Genomic DNA, 20,648 nt, shown 5'->3' on the forward strand with positions numbered 1-20,648 from the left:
AGATAGATAGATAGATAGATAGATAGATAGATAGATAGATATAGATAGATAGATAGATAGATAGATAGGAGATTTAGGAGCGCGAGGACAGGATAGGAGTAGGATGGAGCCGGCGAGAAAGAGGAGGATTTCCCCTATGTGGGAACATTTTGATTTGATAAGCCCTAACAAGGTAAGGTGAAGTGAACATTTGCAGATGCATTAGGTTTGCTTATGAGGAACTGTATTTTTCACTGTTTCTTATTTTCTGTAAAGGTGAGGTGTTTATTGTGCTCCAAGGAGTTGGGGTACAATAATAACACCTCATCCATGTAATGTCAAAAAAGAGAAATCGTTTGAAACCAAAAACTGTGGAGAAATTGTTGTTTCTTAATAAAAATGCATGAAATCATCCAAGTTACACAAACATACACAAATTCACTACCCCCTCCCTAGTTCCACAAGCACTTTCACTGTCCTCTGCCTGATTAAGCCCAGGCCATTTTTCTAGAGTCACAGAAAAACTTTATTACACAACATGCCATATCACATGACACTACTATTTTGGGAATAATTACACACAGAGAATACATTCAAACAATATTTTATTATACACATATGTGTATACGTAATTTATGTAGACAAATGATTTCGTCCTACACCTTTTGTGAAGTCATTCCCAAGAGCCATAATAGACAAAAATTCAATGCATCACACGTGTTAAGATACAGCTGGCTGTGATTATACACCTGGCCAGTAGGTGGTTTCGTGTGCACATGAAGCTTCAAGAAATGAACCCTTTCTCGAACCAGTTGGCTCAAGTGGTTCAATGCCTCATGAGGCTTCATCTCACCATCACTAGCTGCTAGCTCGGAGTGACGCTTAAACATCGGTTCCAGATGCAGCTAAAATTGGAAAAATATGCAAATACCTTTCAATTTAGCATATTAATGAGAGGTCTCAGTTGTGTCGCTGTCTGGAGCTTAATAATAAACTGAAATAACGGTTGTATATCTACCTGGAAGCAGTCTCTGAAAGCTAATGCAGGGCGTGATCTAAATGTAGCTGCTAGCTCGGAGTGTTGCTTAAACCGCACCGGTTGGAGGCGCCGCTGAATGCGGTAAAATGTAAAAATCCACACAAAACTTTAATTTAACATGTTAGTTTGAGTTCTCAGCTGTGCTGCTGTCTAAAGCTTTTGAATGAACTGAACAGAAAATAATAATCTATGAGGAAATGAACTCGGAAATGACAGCAGCTATCTATCTTGCTCGTTCAGATCATCTTTGTATGGCGGTGCTGGCTTAGCTTAGCTTGGCTATAGAGACGGCTTTCCACGCGCAGGTTTGTCACACTTAAATATTTACATTTTAGGTGGTTAAAGAGAGAAAAGGAGACTGGAAACAACAATAAACATCTAAATATTAATTCTAGTTGTGAAAAGCAACATTCCATGAACACTTAAGGCTGTTGGCGAGTTAATAAGTTCGTGTTAGTTATACAAATGACTAAATTTGTTTTTTTCAAATTCAATTGACGTTTCAGGCTAAAACGTCACTTTTAAAGCTGAATAAAACCGAGTTAGACGTGTAATAGAATCAGCAGAATAGTTTTCTTTCAGTCGAGAAGCTCTAAATCATCCTGCAGATGTTTTATTTAAAATCAGCGCAGTGCCTTCAATTAAAAGCATAAAATGCTGGGAGAAAACTGGTTCTGTTGGTTTGATGTTGATGCTGTGAGCAGGAAGGATCTCCAGTAGCAGTCAGTGTTGCAATCAATTCCACTGCTAATCCACCTCCTTTGGTTTTTCTGCTGCTCTTTACATTTCTGTCCAGACTTGAATAAATCAGATTAATACTTATTGTTTCTTTGTTGTAAACTAACACTTTTATTTGCAGATTTGTTGTTGCTGATTAGTGCGTCCTGTCTGTGTTTTTCTGCAGAGAGTCCAGAATCTCCTCGCTGACTTTATTCTGACGGGGAAGAGGTAAAGACACCTGCAGACGCATCATGACATCACTTCCTCTGTACTAATCTCAGTAACCTCACCTCATCTTTACGTTTCCTCACCCTAATAAAAAATGACAGCATGAGAAGAGAGGCGATAGTTCCCAGCTGTCATTGAATGCAACACTGGAAGCCCAACAGTGGATCATTTGTTGATATTGGGAACATACAAACCCATTATTGTTTTTTTAAATCAAATGTTCCTTGTAAGATTCAAAACTATGCAATTCATGTTAAAAGTAAGAAACCATCAACTTCCGCATAATATTCAAAAAATGTTTTGTGTCAGAATAGGGGATTATAATTTAAGAGGGAAGGAAATAAAATAAAAGGGTTTATTTATCAATATGTGTGGCAGATTTATGGAATGGATTAAATGATGAGTTTAAACAAAGTAAAAATATAAACCTGATTTAAAATCTGTTCAAAAAGGAGATTATTGGGAAATATGTTGTGTAGGACGGATGTCTCAAAGACCAAAAGGGATATTATTGATATTAATAATTTATGAACATTGTAAATTTAATTATGAGAATGTGAGTTTTAAGTGTCATTCAGTGTGGGAATAATTTAAATGATTAGATTTAAATGTTTGTAGGTTGATAAGTATAAAGGGCAGGAAATCAGAAGATCTTTTTCTACCTGCTCCTTTTCAAACAAATTATGTAAAATTACATGCAATGGGCCTGATAGCTTTGTTTTATTCATTTATTTGTTTCTGTTTTTACTTTTTGTCTGTTTGAGATGTTATAAATGTGACTGAGAAATTCACTCTTTAACACTGCTTGGTTATTTTTAACAACAATCAGTTTAATTTTCAGCCCTAAAGCAGAGGAGGAGACAGGATCTGCTGTTTTACTCACATCGAGTCAGAATAAGTTGGCTAGTTACTAGTTACTAGTTTACTCAATTACATTTAATTGAGTAACTTTTTTGAAAAAAGATTACGTTTAAGAGTATTTTTTAATATACTTTCTGCTTTTATTTGAGTAATTTTATTATGAAGTGTTTCTACTCTAAGTTGAGCAAAATTTCTGGATTTTCTACCCACTAAATGAAAAACAAACATGTTTTAATAAAAAAATAAAATAAAATAATCACCAGACTCAGACACACTCTTGCTGTTTTCCTTAAAGATTCATAAGTTTTTTATTGAAAGAAACTGATTTGGTTTTGCCTGGTTTTGATATTTTTTGTTTCTTAGATATAATTGTCATTTCCATCATTAGAATACCAACATTTTCACTTAACTCTATATTTTGATGATGTAAGTATTAAATCATAGTTTGATCAGTTACTCAGTACTTGAGTAAACTTTTTACCAAATACTTTTTACGGCTACTTTTACTAGTAGAAATATGCTGACGTAGTGATACTCTTACTTCAGAACCGTTTTTGGAGACTCTGCTCGCCTCTGGAATGATGATATTTGTATAAATTAAGACATTTTGAGGCTCACTCCACTTCAGAAACCTTAGCAGTTCTTTCCAACCGCTACGGAGAACGAGCGGCCGCCATTTTGATCATAAAGAACCTCAGGCTCTGTGGTTGTGGAGCTCTTCTAGAAAAACGTCGTTTTTACGGCTGTTGTCTCAACGCAGCTCCAGCTGCGAGCCGTTACATACAAAACCGTTACGTTTCTTTCCAACCGCCAAGGAGAACGAGCGGCCGCCATTTTGATCACAAAGAAACGCGGGCTAGATGGTGTGGAGTTGTTCAAGTTAAACGTGGATATTCAGGGCGGCGGAGACGCTCCGTCATGGCAGTGACGGCTGGTCTCTCCCTCCTGGTGCTGATGGCGCTGCCGGCCGCTGCTCAGAACCTCATTTACTTTGAGATCGGAAAGAGTCTGAAGCTCGACCCAAAGTACCAGCAGGCCATCACCGCCATCACATGGAAGCATAAGGGGAACCTTGCTGCTGAATACTTTACGAAAAATGCTCCTGTGGAATATCTGGGTGACTTAAAAGGCCGATTACACCTGGACCCGACCACCGCAATACTGACCATCAGCAACATGAAAAAATCTGACGACGGGGAGTTCACGGTGGAGGTCAACAACAGAGCCCTTCCTGTCAGATTTAACGTTGTGGGGGTCAGGAAGCTGGACGACTACCCTGTTCAAATCACCGTGAGGCCGCAGGGCTGCAGCAGCCTGACCTCTAGGAAATGCACCCTGGTTTGTGGTGGAAAGTTTGAAGGTGCCGAACCCGTCCAGTACTTCTGGAAGAAAGAAAAAACGGGACAATGGAAGGAGGGGGGAAAGACGATCAGCATTTCTATTACCAAGAAGACTCAGAGTTTTCCACGCTACACCTGCAAAGTGAAGAATCTATTCAGCGAGAAGGAGAGCGACCCAACAGCGAACCCCTTCAAGACGGAACCCAGCAGCGGTCCGGTTCCGCTGCCTGCGATTCTGCTTGTGGCCGTTTTAGCAATTGGAGCAGCAGTTATTGTTTGACTTATCAAGAAGCCGCCATTTGTTCAAAAATCCTTTTGGTTTACATGGTGAAAAAAAAATAAAATAAAAAATTAATTACAAGAATACTTTATTTCGCCCACAAGGTAAATAATAAGTTATGCAGTAGAAGTTATTAAACATCATGGATGTAAACACTTAAATATTATTTGGGGAAATTGTAGTCAGCCATTTTACAGAAGAGTTATGTTTTAAATACAACTTTTTATGAACTGTGTGATGCCGTGAGATCTCTGGTGAAGCCAGCTGGCCGAAGTCTGGGAGAAAACTAACTACAAACCATAAATAAGACTAATTCCTGTCGTCTTCTTTGTGGTTTTCGCTAGTAGTAACGTCCAGCTGGTGATCACCTGACTCGCTTCAGAAAAAGTATTTCTATTGCAGTTGTGCAAATATATTCATTTGGATACTTTAAACACCCTAATCCTAGCGCATTTTCTTTCTTTTTTCTTTTATCAAAAAAATCTTTTCCCCGAAATTGGCTTGTTTCCATTAAGTGAATTATTTTTGCAACAACAATTTGCTCAGTTCTATTGTTAACGCAGCTTAACAGGATGCTGTCCATAATTTCCTTGATTTTGCGTAAAGTCTCTGTAATGCATGTCTGACTGGCGCCTCTGTCAGTATCCAGAGTTGAAACAACAACAGTAATAAGCGTCTCATTTATTTTTGTGTTGGACCGGAAATGCCAGTATCCTGTGTTACTCGTGTATTCATTTGTTTTTCCACTGCTCTGTAACTTGCTTTCTTGAATAAATTTCGTTTCGTCACTCAAGCTGAACTGAAGCGAACTCGGACATTAAGGCAGGGCACACTCTTGATTTGGCTCACATCGGTTTCAGACGCAACATATTGCGCTAAAACTGCACAAACATTCAAGTAAAACAAACAAACAAAATCATTTAAGTTAGCATATCAGTTTGATTTCTTAGCTGTGTTGCTGTCCGAAGCTTTAGAATACATTCAAATGAAAGTATAGATTTACGGGGAAGTGAACCCGGAAGTTAAAGAAGCCAACCATCTTGCTCGTGCAGCTCATCTTTGTGCTGCGATGCTAGCTTGGCTAGCAGCCAGCTCGGCTCGGCCTCGGTGGCATGGATATAGAGACTGCTTTCCACACGGTTGGAGAGTTTGGGCCGTACCAGAAGCGGGCGGTCACCGTGCTGGTTCTGGCGCAGGTTTGTCACCTTTAAATATTTATATTTTAACCGATTAAATAGAAAAAAAAAACAGACAGGAAACTGCTAGCACTAGCTGCAGCGCTACGTGGCTTTCAGGATGAGCCCAAAACAACAACAAACATCCAAATATTGAGCCTGGTGTGAAAATGAATCTTCCATAAATACTTCAGACTGTTGGCGACTTTACCACAAACCTATAAGGTCGTGTAGGTTATAAGAATGGGTAAATTTATTCTAAGTGTCCGTTTTATGAACGTTTCAGTCTAAAATGTGACCTTAATGAAACCGATTTAAAGCTTTATTACCAGCAGAACAGTTTAATTTCAGTCAAGAAGATCTGAGTCATGTAACAACCTAAGAACAGTTTGAATTAAGGCTCACTGTCTTAAATTAAAAAGCATAAAATTCTGGAAGAAAACTGGTTCTGTTGGTATGATGTTGATGCAGTGAGCAGTCAGTGTTGCAATCAATCTGATGAAGCCTCTGACTGAAGAAAGTGGCAAGCACTGCTTTTGCTGCTTGTCTTTAAATCTCCGTGTTGTTGGAGTATGTTCTGGTTTTCTGTGTTTCAGGTCTACATGGCCTGCCAGTCCATGCTGATCGTTCTGGTCGGATACACACCAGAGTATCGGGTCGAGAAGCAGGACGGTGGTTCGTCCGGCCACCGGGAGCTGCAGCAGCACGTCATCTTCACGGAGGATGTGGACTCCATCGTCACGGAGGTCTGGAAAGCCGAACGTCCACAGACAGGAAGTAAAACACTGAGGCTTTAACGGGTTTCCTCCTGTCCCTGTGCGCCTCAGTGGGTCCTCATCAGACAGCAGGCCTATAAGGTCAGCCTGGCCGGGTCGCTGTTCTTCACCGGGCTGCTGGTGGGGAATGTCGTCTTCGGGCCGCTCTCTGATCGGATCGGACGGAGGCCCGTCTACCTGACAGGTGAGGGGAAACGGGGATCCGGTTGGCTTTCCTTCAGTGTGACCAGCAGGATCAGGGTTGCCTGTTGTTTTACCGTTGCCTGAGGTTGTTGCGTTGCTCCCAACCTGCAACAGCCTGCAACGCTGTATCCCAGTGTGTCAGGAATCAGCCTGAAGGTTCAAGGAATTCCTGCAGGAATAAACAAGCAGATGGGATCAGAGGTGGAGGAGTTTCACTCGGAGAGCTTTAATCATCACATAGCTGGGATGTTTTACTCCAGCAGCACTCTGTGTAACCAGGAGGCTACGGCAGGCAGTTTTAGCATAAAATCTGCTTCACCACACTTATGTTCCAGATATTTGAAATTGGTTTATGACTAGATGTATTAATAATTAAGACAAGTCTAATTACATTCTGACTACTGTAAATGATTTATTATTAAGTTTAATGGAGGCTTTAATCCAAGACGTATACAATCAATTACTGACAATCTGAAGCATTTATTTCAGATATCAATAATTAAATTATGCGCCTCCTCCAGGCTCCGTTGGGTTCTCCTCCTCATGCTCCGCCCCCTTTGCCCCCCAGGTCTGTTCTTTGAGGTGATGTTCGGCTACCTCACCGCCCTGGCGCCCAGCTACGAGGTCTTCGCCGCCTCTCGGCTCCTGGTGGGGCTGATGAACGGCGGCATCGGTCTCGTCTGCTTCGTCCTCACCCAGGAGTACGTGGGGAAGTCCTACTGGGCCATGACCGGTACGGCGCCGCTGACCCGCTCGCTCGCCTTCTGCCTGGACTCTGTTAGCTGCAGCTGCTTGTCTCTGCAGGGACGCTGACCAGCATGATCTTCGCCGTCGGCATTGCTCTGTTCGGAGCGCTGGGCTACTTCGTCCGGCCCTGGAGGACTCTGGCCACGGTGGCCAACTCGTCCGGCGTCCTGTTCTTTCTGCTCTCTGTGTGAGTAGAAACTCAGCTGCATAATGGTTTAATTTCCCTTTGGGATTAATAAAGTATTTTTGAATTTGAAATGTCAACTTCCTTTTATAATAAGCTAAGAATTTATGAAGCTAAGCTAGTATTTTGAGTAAAATCTGAAATTTTTACTTTAAAAGTCTAAGGTTAGCATGAAGTTCAAACTATTACGCAAAATTCACATTTGTAAATTTTTGTACTTCCATTTGGGTCTGAACTGTTTCTAAAAACATCCCAAGCGCTTAAAAAATCACCAAGGCAATAATTTAATGTTTTTTTGGTGTCTGGATAAATGATCAAACCTACAACCCCAGAATAGCTACACCTGTTACCTAGCAACCCAGACTGAGCTCCAGCATGTTTGGTCAGCTGGGTTTACTGCTGTACAATGGCTGCTGAAAACGAGAAGTGTTTTGTTGTTGACTTGGCATCCAGAAACAATTTGCTGCAGGTTCTACTGATGCTTTTCAGAGATATATGGTTGTATAATTGCACATCTGTTTGGGGATATTTTCACTTACAAGTGTAAACGTTGAGCTGGGGGCGTGGCCAGCAGCAGGTTATGTGGATTTAAAGTGACAGAGACCCCTAAACAGCTCAAAATAGGCAGAACTGAGCAGATAAAAACCTGACTATCTAAGAATAATTTTGTATAAAAATTGAAATCCTAATCTGTTCAAGGAGGCATAATGGGTCACCTGGAAGTCCTTGTAAAGTCCTGACAGAGCTCTGAACCAAATCAAAAGATCCTTTCTATAAAACAAGGAAGTGAACCTGAAAGAGGAACATCTACAGAGTTTATAAACCACAAAGTTTTTGTTCTGACCTTCAGTGAGTCATGAATGACGGCAGGGAGTGACTGAAGGTCTGGATCAGGCTGGGGAATTTATCAAATCTGTTTTGGTTTCTGTTTAAAACTCAGTCATAAACTCATGAGGAGGAGGAAATCCTCTGCAGGTAGTGGAACTGATCTGGGCTTTCCTCAACAACGTGAGAGTTCCCCAAACTAAACACTAACAGAGAGAGAGAAAGTGTTGGTCGCTGCAGCTTCAGATCTGGAGTTGAAAGCAGCTGAAACACTTCTCCTTAAAAAGTACAACTCTGGAGGAGCAGATTTCTGAGATCCTCAGAGGTGAGATGAGCTTCTCTGAAGGTTTGATCTTCCTTCAGAAATAATTAGCTAAATTGTTTCTGAGTTAATCCTGATTATGATTTATTTATCTATAGTCGTCGTCTTAAAGTCTCTGCAGAAACCAGAGCAACACTCTGGCTTCCCCTTTTCTATAAATAACGTTGAGGTTGATCAGTACAGGACGAAGGTTGGAGGTTAAAGTCCAGGAAGCTGAAGTTTCTTTCAGCCATGTTTGAAACATCAGCATTAAAATGTGTTTCTGGGGCGTGCCGTGGTGGCGTAGCGGTTAGCTCGACCCGTATTTGGAGGCCTTGAGTCCTCGACGCGGCTGTCGCGGGTTCCACTCCTGGACCTGACGACATTTGCCGCATGTCTTCCCCCCTCTCCTTCCCTGTTTCCTGTCAGCCTACTATCATATAAGGGACACTAGAGCCCACAAAAAGACCCCCTGGAGGGGTAAAAAAATAAATAAAATGTGTTTCTGGGTTAATTTCATTTGTAAAGTTTATTTGTGCTGCATGTTGAGGTGTCAGAGGAGATGAAACATGCCTGCATGAAAATAAAGTCTGATTAAACGGAAATGAAGCTGCTGCAGCTGAGAAGATAAACTGATGTATGAAACAAACATGTTTGGTTTCAGCTCTGATCTGTTTTTATCACAGATATTCAGAGGAGACGACCTCACAACTCAGTTCAGTTCAAAAATACTTCAGATTAAATGTAACTTAATAAAAAGCTTTCAAAAGTATTCATACCCCTTTAATTTTTCTATATTTTGTCACATTACAACCATAAATATATTTAATTGGAATTTAATGTGACAGACCAACACAAAGTGTAATACGACTGTGAAATAGAAAGAAAATTATATGATTCAAAACATTTTTTACAAATAAAACAATGAATAAAAACTGAAAGACAAAATATGGAAAAGTTTAGTGGGTTTGAATAGTTTTGCCTGCCATTGTATCGTCAGAAAATCGACAAACGGTGATGCTGTGAGATTTTTTCATAGAATAAAACCTGCAGATGAAATATCTGTTGTTGCTGATTAGTGCGTCCCATCTGTGTTTTCCTGCAGAACTCTTCCAGAATCTCCTCGCTGGCTTTATTCTCAGGGACAGACGGAGCGAGCCGAAGAGGTAAGGACACTTGCAGACGCATTGTGACATCACTTCCTGCACACACATCCTGACATCACTTCCTCTGCACTAATCTCAGAGACATTGTCGTTATTTCGACATTTCCTCATTCTAAATAAGAGCTGAGAATGAGGAGCGGTTATTGTTCCCAACTGTCATTGAATGCAACACTGGAAGTTCCAACATGGCCGCCGATACCTCAGAACCCGGCTACTGGATCACAGCTGTTCTGAAGGTGGGTGGGGGGTTTCCTGTGAGTTTTGTGGTTTTGGTCTGTGGCTGAAGCTGACTGCAGTAATCTGACGGAGTGATGTCACTTCCTGTTTGAGACAAATTCAGCTCTGATGGGATAATCTGTCAGTCCTGAGAAGAGGCAGCTGCATCAGCGTTCAGATTTATCATCGTCCTGGGTCAGAGGCGTCCTCGTCCTACAGCAGGAGTGTGTGTGTGTGTGTGTGTGTCTCCTGACTCGTTGCCATGGTTTCCCTGGAAACGTGCGTCTCGGAGGTGTTTCTGCTGAACTCTGAGGCGTTGGAGCAGAATGAGGGATTTGTTTCCTCACTCAAAGGCTTGTGTTTCTGACCCGGGTCGTCTGTTTGCGTCCTGCAAGGCATTATGGGAAGGATTGCTTCCAGCCAGACATTCTTTACGCCTTCTGAGGGTCTGTCGGTGGATTCCAGATTTAACTGCACTCTTTTTAATGATGACATTAGAAATCATCAAACTGGAGCAGTTTAACTTCTGATCCAACAAACTAAAACTCCCACAATGCATCTGTTTGCTTTTTTCTGTCTTATTGAGCCAAACATGGCAGCAGCTGCAGCAGAGGCTGCGGCGTTGCAGCAAACCTCCCTGATGTTCATCAGAGTCTCCGGACTGCTCAGCTGATTGGCTGATTCATTCAGTTCATATTGATTTATGCTGATCATCTCTGCAAGATAAAAACAATTAAATACATTCAGAAACACGAGTTTCTAAATTTCGTTTTCTTTCCAGTTAAATTTTCTTATATATTCATCAATTTGTTACACATTTCTTATTTAGTTTTTAACTTATCCCCTATTTAGCTATCCATTCTATAATTTCTGATGTATTTGTTTAGTTTTGTTTTCTTTATTTAGTTCTCTTTAGCTTTATTTGCATATTAAATTTCTTTGTTCTTTTTCTTATTATATTTATTAAAAATAAAATTTCTCTTCTCATTTCTCTTAATATTTAATTTTCTTACATATTTTTTCTTTAATTATTTAGCTATTATTTAATTTATTTAGAACAGGCTGGATCAGTGATCAAAACGAGACGGGACGTTTCTCCCTGGATGATTTGGGTTCAGCGGTTCCGTCCAGAGTAAAACTAAAATCAGTCTCTGAGGTTTTATAGGCGGATAAAGTTGATCTCAGATTTCATTTCCTCTTCAGGACGAACCCGATGACTCTGCAGGTTTCTTGTTTTTACAGCTTTTCTGACTGAATTTAAACATGTTCCTGTTTGTAATGTGAGGTTCTGCGCTACATGGCGGTGAGGAACGGCAGCAACGCCACCAACCTGGTTCTGCAGCGGGTCGGTGCCGCCAAGCCCGGCGGCCCGGTGAGCAGGCGGGGCGGCGTCCTGCAGCTGGCGGTCCATCCGGTCCTGCGCCTCAGGACGATGGTGCTCATGTACGTGTGGTGAGTATCGGACCGCCGGTTCTGTTGGGCCGTTTTAACCCTCAGTCCAGATAAATGAACCTCTGATCTGGAACTGAGACAAGTTTTAGTTTTTGATTCAGGGAATCTGTTTTTATCTCTAAAGACAATATTTTAGTTTTACTTTATAAAATTATGACTTTCTCTTATTATTATGATTTTTTTAAATTACTTAAGGAGTTTATTCTTATTACTTTTTCTTCTGTTACTATTTTTGTTTATTTCTCGTATTATTGAGACTTTATTGTAATAATATGAGTTTAGTCTTGAATCAGTCGTATTTTATTCTGGTAATATGACTTTATCCTAATTACTTTTTACTTTATTTTTTATAATACGACTTCATTCCTGTATAATTGAGACAAATCTTTCTGCAGTAATGTGACTTTAGGCTCCTAAGTTTCTTTTTTTCTCAGCCTGGCATTAATGCTTCGTAAATGTTCGTTTTTCATTTATAAATTCATTTATTTTCCAACATGCCTCCAGTTTCTTCTCTTCTTGCTGCTGTTTTCTAGCAGATGGTTGGACTGAAACGTCTTGTTAGGGTTCATCTCAATGACATCATCTGCTGTATGACATGATGTCAGCAGGGTGTGGATCTAAAAGCTAAATGTCCTTTGAGACGAGCAGAGTTCGTATTTTCAGCCTGGTCAAAAACACGACAGCAAACGTTTTTCTTTAGCGTTGATTTTCTTCCAGCTCCATCTGAGCTCAATGTTCCTGATCTGATAGTAAAAGCTGGAACTGAGACCCATTCAGCAGATCTCAGGTTACGCCTCAGACTCTACCTGTGTGTGTGTGTGTGTGTGTGTGTGTGTGTGTGTACGTGCTGCAGGTACTGCTGCAGTCTGGTGTATTACGGCCTCACCCTGGGAGCCAGCGCCACGTCGGGGAGTCGCTTCGTTAACGTGGCCATGTACGGCCTGGTGGAGCTGCCGGCCTATCCGCTCTGCATCTACTTCATCAATAAGAGCTGGTGAGAGGCCGACACGCCTGCAGGCTCCGGTCGCAGCCGGACCGGTGCCTGCAGCCAGAGCCCTCCAGGGCTCCAGGAGCAGCAGACGGTTCCTCTGCTGCTCCTGCTGCTGATCTGCTGCTGGTTTCCTGTTTCCAGGGCCGGCAGGAGGAAGAGCATGTCCAGCTTCCTGTTCCTGGCCGGCTCCGCCTGCCTCTGCACCACGCTCATCCCAGAGAACTCAGGTGAGGTTCCGGTTCCTGCTGCTGCAGGTGGACACGGCTCAGACCTCCTCAGGTCTGAAGATGATGATGAAGTGGAGAGAGGGCCATCTGAGGTCCAGGATGTTGGTTCCTCTTAATAAATTATTCAGAAGCCGACAGAAACTTCCTGTCATCAGACGTTCGTTTAGCTTCTGTCAGCTCTGTGTGATCTTCCTCTCTTACTGCTTTCCTTTTTTCATTATTACTCCTTTTTTCTTTATCCATCATTCCCTCCTTCCCTTTTATTCCTTCCTTCTTGCCTTTGATTAGTAATAAATGTAACATTGGTAAACACATTTGTGTGATTTTGATGTAATGTTTGTTGCTTGTTCATAACTGGTGACTGAATGATGTTTTTATCATGTAAAGTTCTTTGACCTGAATTGTTGCTGAAATGTGACGTACAAATAAACTTGACTTCTTTTCTTCCTCTCTTTCCATCCCTCCTTCCTCCTTTCCTTCCTCCTCTCAGGGTCTCTGCTGAGCATCACGTCTCTGGCTCTGCTGGGGAAGCTGATGGTCAGCGCTGCGTTCAACATCGCCTACGTTTACACCTCAGAGCTCTACCCGACTGTGATCAGGTGACCTGGAGGCGTTCAGCCACACCTGGGCTGGGTTTGGGTGGGGTCAGAGGTTAAACGAGCCGTTTGTGCTGCAGGAACGCCGGGCTGGGAGTGTGCTCCATGTCCTGCCGAGTCGGAGGAATCCTGGCGCCGTTTGTTCCCTCCATGGTGAGTTCTGGTCGGTTCTTCAGGGAAAACGAAGCCGATGTTTGATCCGGTTCTACTGCAGATCGTCTGCTTTTAGTTTCAGTATTTTGTTTTTTTAAGTCTGAAGAAAACCACTGAAGTGTTTCTTCCTCTTCGGTTTCTGTCATGCTTTCTGCTTCTCTGCACTGAAACTCCCAGTATAACAGGGTCAGGCTTTATACTGGGGCTGAACCTTTTCATACTGGGATGTGAGCTCAAAGTGAGAAATCCAGAACTCTTTGGACCTTGGTAGTAGAAACAGGATGTTGGACCCGGCTGAGCAGCCATTTTGAATCTTTGCTGCAGCACGTCAGATTGCATTCATTATTAAAATGCTGCAGAGGCTGCAGGAGGGGTCAGAGGTCATAGAGTCTTTCTCTAAATCTATCTCTTCTTCTCTCTCGCTCTCTCTCTTCCTTCCTGTATCTTTCTCTCTCCATCTCTCTCTTTTTTCTCTCTCTCCTTGTACATCTCTATATTTTTCTTTCTCTAACTCTTTCTTTCTATCTCTGTCTCTAATTATCTCTTTCTCGCTCCCCTTCTCTCCATCTCTTTCTCTTTCTCTCTTTGTGATCTCTGTAATAAATGCGACTGATTGGATGTTGTCCAGCGTTTCTTGATGACCACGCCTTATTTTCAGTGACTGAAGCAGCAGGTTAATCATCAGTTTCCAGCAGTGGCAACATTGACTTCAGAGTTCAGAGGAAAGATGATTTAATGACTCAACATCATAACAATGCTGCTATTGTTAGCATGCTAACACCCAAGGATTTGGCTTACTGCATATTTGAGTTACTTAAATAACTGAACCGGATCTGACCTCCGACAGCCGATGTTTCCTTTAAGAAGCTGCTAAATAAAACAGCAGCAATACTAATGCTTTGATATAGCTATTAAATAAAGTTATTAAAACGGGTAAAAAGGATTAGATGCTGATTTTATGGTTCAGAAAACCAGGAGATGCCTGTAAATAAACCCAAACATGTTTGTGTGACGGTGATTTTTCACTCAGTGGATTTGATTCAAGGGAAAATATAAAAATATACAAACGCGTCTTGCAGTAATGGAAAACTTTCTTAAACATTTCCACTTCTTAGACTTTCATAACATCCTTAAAATGGACCAGAGGAAGTTAGAAACTAAGTTCGTGATCGACCAGAGCTGAGGTTCCTCTTCCAGAGTCAAAACGCACTTTAATATTTATTTTTACAATCAGTTTTTGTCTGACATCAAATGTTTCCAGCAACTCAGTGCAAAGAGTTATTTTCAGATCATTTCCTCTGCTGTAGAGACATGAGCCCAGTCAGGTTCAACTTCGTCATTCCCCTCATAACATTCTGACTGCTGGTTTTAAATGAGAGGAGTGTGTTTGACACCATGTAATCCTGTGGTTTCTCTCTGCTGCATTCTGACAGCCGCTTCACAGAGAACATAGTTCAGAACCGAACTCCTCCTTCCAGTCCGTTTCAGATTTTTCAGGGCGTTGGTCGTCTGGACTCCATCAAGTCATTTCATGACTCACCCGCTGGCCTCTGATGGAGTCTGACCGTCTTTCTGATTGGAAACATGGCTGTAGGAGGACAGCAGCGTGGGCTGCACCAGATAGAAAGCGTTTGGCTGCAGAGATGCCGAGTGGAAGCTGCCTGAACATGAATTTACGCTGCAGCTGCAGCTGCTAGATGATTCTAGCTGAAAACTGAACCACAGTAACGTTTCTAGTGTCAGGACAGCGTCGTCATGGAGATGTTTATGTAAACAATCGACCACACCCTCCATCTGAAACCGCTGCACTCGTCGACCTTTGCTCAGAGATAACCTTAACATCTCATTAAACTGCAGCACAATGTTTGACCTGAGGCGAAAAATCCCCAAGAATCTACCCATTTAAACAGAACCTCGGGACTTTCCGGTCCATTCGCACCCTGAGCATGTGACGACCCCTAGTGGCGCCTCTGAGAACTGCAGATATAAACAGTTTTATCCGTTTTTCACCTCAAAACTAAAAAATATAGAAAGATTTAACTTTGAGGAACCGAGACGCAGCAGTTGGGAATCACTGAAGTGAAATCAAACAAGTTGCCTGGATTGTTAGAAAATGATAGAAAGTCATGAAATATAAAGTTGTGACTGCTGTTGGCGACTCGTTAAAGATCTGCATGAACTGCTGCCTTCAGGGAAACGGTGATAAAGACCAAAAGCAGAATCTTTAGACAAAAGATTCACAGCTTCTGGATTTTCACTGTAAATATTTAGATTCAATCATTTTTTAGTCATCAGTCAAAAGTTTTTAGACACTATTAGAAAAAACTTCTTCTATTTAAATGCAGTTTTCAGGTTTAAACTGGAAACGTGTAATTTATCCCGTAAAGGTCAAGAGTTTAAAGGTCAGGAGTTTAAAGGTCAGTGTATTTTTGTCCCTCAGGTGTTGCTGTAGTGAAACCGTCTCTGTATTTCAGCGCGCGCTCCACGCCTCCATGCCCTTCACCGTGTTCTGCCTGAGCGGTTTGTCTGCAGGCTGCCTGGGCCTCCTGCTGCCCGAGACCCTGAACAGACCTGCAGCCGACACTCTGGAGGAGCTGAGCGGCCCGAGCGGCAGCCGGGTTCTGGAGAACAAGGTGATGCTGCAGATCCAGAACCCTTCAAATCGTCATCAGATTAAACACCCAGATTTTTATCTCCAGTGTCTCGTTTCTCTCTGCAGGCTCTGCTGTACGAAGAGGAGAAACTGAAATCAAACCACAAGTGAAGCTCTGGTCTTCGTTTCGGTCCAGAGGGAGCGGCCGCTTCAGAGCGGTGTACCGTCCCTTTAAGACGGGGAGTCTCCGGGTCGCCGCCTGCAGGGTTCTCCTCGGTTCCTCTCAGGTTTTTCTCTCCTGGCTTCAGTCCAGATGTTGCTGCTGCTGGCAGGAAGTGAAGCACAAACTTTAAACATTCCTCTGGCCAGAGAGCCAGGTCAAAGTTCACTGAACCCAGAAGCTGATGATCAGCTGGGAAACGTGATCTGCTGGGAGCAGAGCTTTAATCTGAGCCGGGACCGGGTCGTGGTTCTGATCCGTTAGAGAAACTTTCTTCGCTTTCAGTGAAAGCGGTGATGTAACACGGTTTAATGGCGGCTCAAGTGATGGATCAAGTGATGTTTCATATTTTCCATGAAACGTTTTATATGAATCAAGCTTCTACTGCCCCCTGGTGGCTGCCAGTGCAGGCCAGGAAGCCGAGCCGGACGGCATCAGATTATTTTTAAAAGCAGAGGTGATGCTGAGTCACTGGCTGCTTTGGCTTTTTCAGACGATCAGGAAGTGAAAGTGATCAGATCGAAGCCGCAGCAGAAAGTGTCATGATCACATGTAGATCTAATCTGACCTGTTTACACGTTGAAATCGAGTTTTTCACAGCTTCCTGAACTCCAGTGGATGTTTTTCTACCTGAAATCATTTTGAACTGAAGGAGAAACTGTGGTTGGTAATAACTGTGCCTCTCTGATGTTTAACAGCCATAATGAGAACCAGACACTCAAAAACACCAAATATCACCAAGGATTTCTGTCTGGTTTCTGGTCCAAACGTCTCACTGGAAATCAGACAAAACTAACTTACACGTACATTTTCAGCAAGATATTGATAGTTTTAAACTGAATGACAGACATTTTCTGACACGTTAGAAGTGAAATACTCAGCTGGTGTAACTCGTTATTTTTCATCAGTATTAAGAAATTGTTTCCTTAAATCAATCTCCTATATTACATTGGAAAGTTACTTTAATCATATTTCAAGTGCACTAAGATATTTACACAAGAACTAGACAGAAATACTTGGTAATATTTTGTTTTTGCTGCGTTCATGTTTATCATCAAACATCCTGAAAATGACCAATAATAGATTTATTTACTTCCTGTTTACTTCCTGATATTCCATAAAACGTCACTTTTCCCAGCCAGATTTCAGACCAACATCAGGTTCAGGGTTCAAACTATCTGAGTTTTTCTACTGATTAAATCCTAAAATTGGAATAAAAACCTTTAATTTTTGATAAAAGCCTCTAAAGATGAATTCCTGGTTCATGTTGCAGCGTCTCTCTCCTAGGTCAGAAAATCTCTGCACTTTAAATCTGCACATTTATGGGACCAATCCTGAATATTTTAATTTGATTTAAAAGTTAGTTTTGTAGTAAATTCTGATATATTTTGACATGTTAAATCCTGTTTCTTTTCCAGTAATAATGGATGTAAAATGAGTCGGATTAATGTTCATTTTAATGATAATTATGGATATTTTAAAGGGATCAAAGCTCCTGGACTAAAAACACTACAACATTCCTGGAAGCCTTTTGTTTACTCTGTAAATACTGAGATGAATATAACGTTACTAAATGGATGTTATTGTATTTACAGGAATCTTTGGTTTAACTTTGAGTAAAAATATGAATTTTCTCTTCCTTTGTTCTTCTTTTCTGTCTTTGTGGTTTAATGAGCAGAAAAATCTTCATCAGTTTAGAACTAGATAATTTCTCTGCCTTAGATGAATCAACACTCATCTAAACCTCTGAAGCACGGTGAAGCAGGTGTCATGCTGTGGGAATCTCTGATCCTGAGGTTTGTGGTTTGAGGTCAGTGGGCCGAACCGGACCAGTAAGGAGAGCTGGGTAAACACGATGGATGCATTTTAACTGGTACCAGAAGTGGGTCGACTCCTTCCATCATTGATGGATTAACGAGAAGACAAAACTAAAAAGATTTTACAATAAATGTTGAAGAAAAATATAGATATTGATGTTTATTTGTTCAGCCTGAAACAAAACAGCGCTTCCATTACAAATCTGCAAAAATCCTTTCCGATTTTCACAATTGCGGTGTTTCCATTAAAAAAATGTAAATAAAATAATGAGAATAAGTTTAACAGAATAAACGACCAGCTCACTGTTCTAAAAACCTCAGGCAGTAGAAATGAAGATTTCTCTGGAGGTTAATATCCAGATAAATTAAATGAAACGACTCGGAGCGGTGGCATGCAGCTCACCCTGACTGGACGACTAACAGGAAGAGAAGTTAGCAGAACAACGTTGTGAAAAGGGAAACAAGAAGAAGACAAAAAAGACTAAAGTATGTTTTTATGTCTCTTGGTAATGTTGATCAAAACTACTGATCTTTAAAAAGTCTGACTGCTAATTCTGATTTTAGCTGATATAAATTGTTTTGTTACCTGTAGCTAAGGACAGTGGTTCTTAGAGGCCTCCTGGTTCTGTTGGGTCTCAGTCTGTTCAGATATTCAGTAAAAAGTTTCTTTCTTCTTCCTACTCCTTTTCAAACATGTTGAGATTACTGTGGTACAAAAATGCCTTTAGCATTCCTTGTTCTTGTGCATGATTTCATACCATCATCTTCAAAATAAAGTTTCATTTCATTCTTCAGATCTTTTGACCGTCTGAATAAACTGTAAGTTTGTTTTGTTTCCTACTTGAATTTTGTCTTCAGGAATTTTCCTGCTTGTTTCTCTGATGTTTGGAGAAAATGTTCACTTCTGATCTCAGATCAACGTTTCATTTCTTGTTGGAGATTAATCTACAGGATTATTGATGAACAGGAATCAAACATCACGATGATCAGCTGATGATTCTTTGGTTTCTCTGAACAAACTTTTTGTCCACCATTAAAGTCAGACGCAACAGCTTCCAGCTGTTTCCTGTTAGTACTTTCAAAATAAAATATTAACGTTAAAATCTGTTTGATTCAGTCAGATTATTAAATTGTTACTCTTGGTTGGATAATCGACTTTAGAGTCTGATTATGAAATAAAATAGTTCCTGCTGTTCAGTCAGTGAATCAGTGAATGTAAAAGTGTCTCCGTGTCTCCATCTAGTGGCCTGACAGTAGAAGTGCAGCAGCTGATGCAGCTTCCTCTGACTGCATTCAACTGACACTGACATGAAGCAGAGAAGAAGAGCCAATCAGAGGAGCAGCTGATCTTTTTCCAGCTCTAATGATGTAAAGGATGATCAGAGCTGATCAATGATGTGTGTTTCCTCTGCAGGTGAAGGTAGAAAGTGTGTGTGAGCTGAAGTGAATTCAGCAGCATGGATCAGTGTGAAGATGAGAGCCAGAGCAAAGGTCAGAGGTGAGGTCACCATCTCTAAGTGTCCACAGCCCTTTTCACACAGCGTTCACACTGGATCAGGGCCAAACAGACGTGGTGATGAAGCTGCTGCTGCTCTTTGGTGCTTCATCCAGACTGAACACAGCAGCTCAGCCTGGTATCAGAGCAGAATAATGCAGTCCAGGTTTGAAGTTTCTAGGTGTTGTAGTTTTTAAACTAGAGTTGATTAAAGATGCGGAAGGTAGTGAAAAATTAGGTGGAATCGCCCTTTAGCCATTTCCCGAATCAGAAGCTGGAATTGGAAACCAACTTCAGCTTCGTTGTTTGTATTTTGTTGTGCAGACTAATTTTATTTAATGATGTATTTTCAACATTAAACTCTATTATATTTGACTGTTAGTTGTATTTTTGTTCTTTTACAGTGAAGAGTAAATTTTATTCAGACCTTTAACACCTACTTGGTTTGTTGTATCAGGGCCTTAAAATCTCACAGTCGTACCTGAAAGTATCAGATTATTAAATGTGGTTCAGCCAATCAGAGGGCATGCTCACGTCATGTGATCAGACCCAGGACTAAATCATATCTGCCTGAGAAAGTGTTGAACCTCCAGTAGTGATTTAAATAAATTCACTTAGATGTGAGTCAGATTAGGCAGCAGGAAAGTTCAGACTTGGAGTCTCTTTCTTGATATTTTTTCAATAAGTTATTTAGTTGACTGATGTGAATGTTTCAAGCTGAAGCTCTGCTGTGGGGTTGTGGGTTAAATTCTGCAGTGAGGACTTTATACTCAGCAGGAAGTCTAAAAACAACCTGTGGTTGAAGAGATGAAATCCATCTGCTGATAGAGATAAAACTGTTACCATGCAGAACATGAAGTTATAGAAAATTATTTCTGCTACATCACAGGTGTAATCATAGGTGAGTAGAGAATCCAAAAATGTTACTCAATAGTAACTTCTATGCATTTTTACTCATGTAAAAGTAAAACGTAGCCAACGAAATAACTAAAGTATTTGATAAAAAAAGCTACTCAAGTAATATTAGATTTAATATTTAAAATGATGTCATCATAATCATACTGACAAAAATGTAAAGTTTTGTG

The 20,648-nt window shown here is 41.1% G+C and overlaps 2 protein-coding genes and 1 long non-coding RNA gene across 4 annotated transcripts; all 3 read left to right on the forward strand.

The window, feature by feature from the left end:
- The first annotated feature begins 1,217 nt into the window (after nt 1-1,217).
- LOC116712744 (uncharacterized) lies at nt 1,218-2,765 on the forward strand. The gene is made up of 2 exons (XR_004337655.1): nt 1,218-1,323; nt 1,923-2,765. It is a non-coding gene; the product is annotated as an uncharacterized LOC116712744 (long non-coding RNA).
- A 793-nt stretch (nt 2,766-3,558) lies between these two features.
- On the forward strand, nt 3,559-5,246 carry LOC116713513 (uncharacterized). The gene has a single exon (XM_032553689.1). The coding sequence runs from the start codon at nt 3,746-3,748 to the stop codon at nt 4,445-4,447; it is 702 nt and encodes a 233-aa protein (XP_032409580.1). The 5' UTR covers nt 3,559-3,745; the 3' UTR covers nt 4,448-5,246.
- Nucleotides 5,247-5,494: 248 nt separating this feature from the next.
- On the forward strand, nt 5,495-17,890 carry slc22a15 (solute carrier family 22 member 15). Of its 2 annotated transcripts, XM_032553687.1 has the most exons (13): nt 5,496-5,643; nt 6,219-6,368; nt 6,450-6,582; nt 7,150-7,314; nt 7,386-7,515; nt 9,744-9,804; nt 11,305-11,471; nt 12,325-12,465; nt 12,604-12,689; nt 13,180-13,288; nt 13,366-13,438; nt 15,913-16,071; nt 16,158-17,890. In XM_032553687.1, exons 1-13 carry the CDS (start codon nt 5,560-5,562, stop codon nt 16,200-16,202), a joined length of 1,503 nt encoding a protein of 500 aa, XP_032409578.1. In that variant the 5' UTR covers nt 5,496-5,559; the 3' UTR covers nt 16,203-17,890. The 2 variants fall into 2 exon arrangements, with proteins under 2 accessions (XP_032409579.1, XP_032409578.1); XM_032553688.1 differs by lacking the exon at nt 16,158-17,890 and having other exon boundaries at nt 5,495-5,643; nt 15,879-15,981.
- The last annotated feature ends 2,758 nt before the right edge of the window (nt 17,891-20,648 follow it).

This window comes from Xiphophorus hellerii, chromosome 22 (genome assembly GCF_003331165.1).
Source record: "Xiphophorus hellerii strain 12219 chromosome 22, Xiphophorus_hellerii-4.1, whole genome shotgun sequence".
Taxonomy (NCBI): Eukaryota; Metazoa; Chordata; class Actinopteri; order Cyprinodontiformes; family Poeciliidae; genus Xiphophorus; species Xiphophorus hellerii.

Coding starts and splice junctions, on each gene's coding strand:
- LOC116713513 (XM_032553689.1), top strand. CDS start 3,746: ATGGCAGTGACGGCTGGTCTCTCCCTCCTGGTGCTGATGGCGCTGCCG.
- slc22a15 (XM_032553687.1), top strand. CDS start 5,560: ATGGATATAGAGACTGCTTTCCACACGGTTGGAGAGTTTGGGCCGTAC. Junction 6,583..7,149: donor GAGGCCCGTCTACCTGACAG/GTGAGGGGAAAC, acceptor TTTGCCCCCCAG/GTCTGTTCTTTGAGGTGATG. Junction 12,690..13,179: donor GCTCATCCCAGAGAACTCAG/GTGAGGTTCCGG, acceptor TCCTCCTCTCAG/GGTCTCTGCTGAGCATCACG.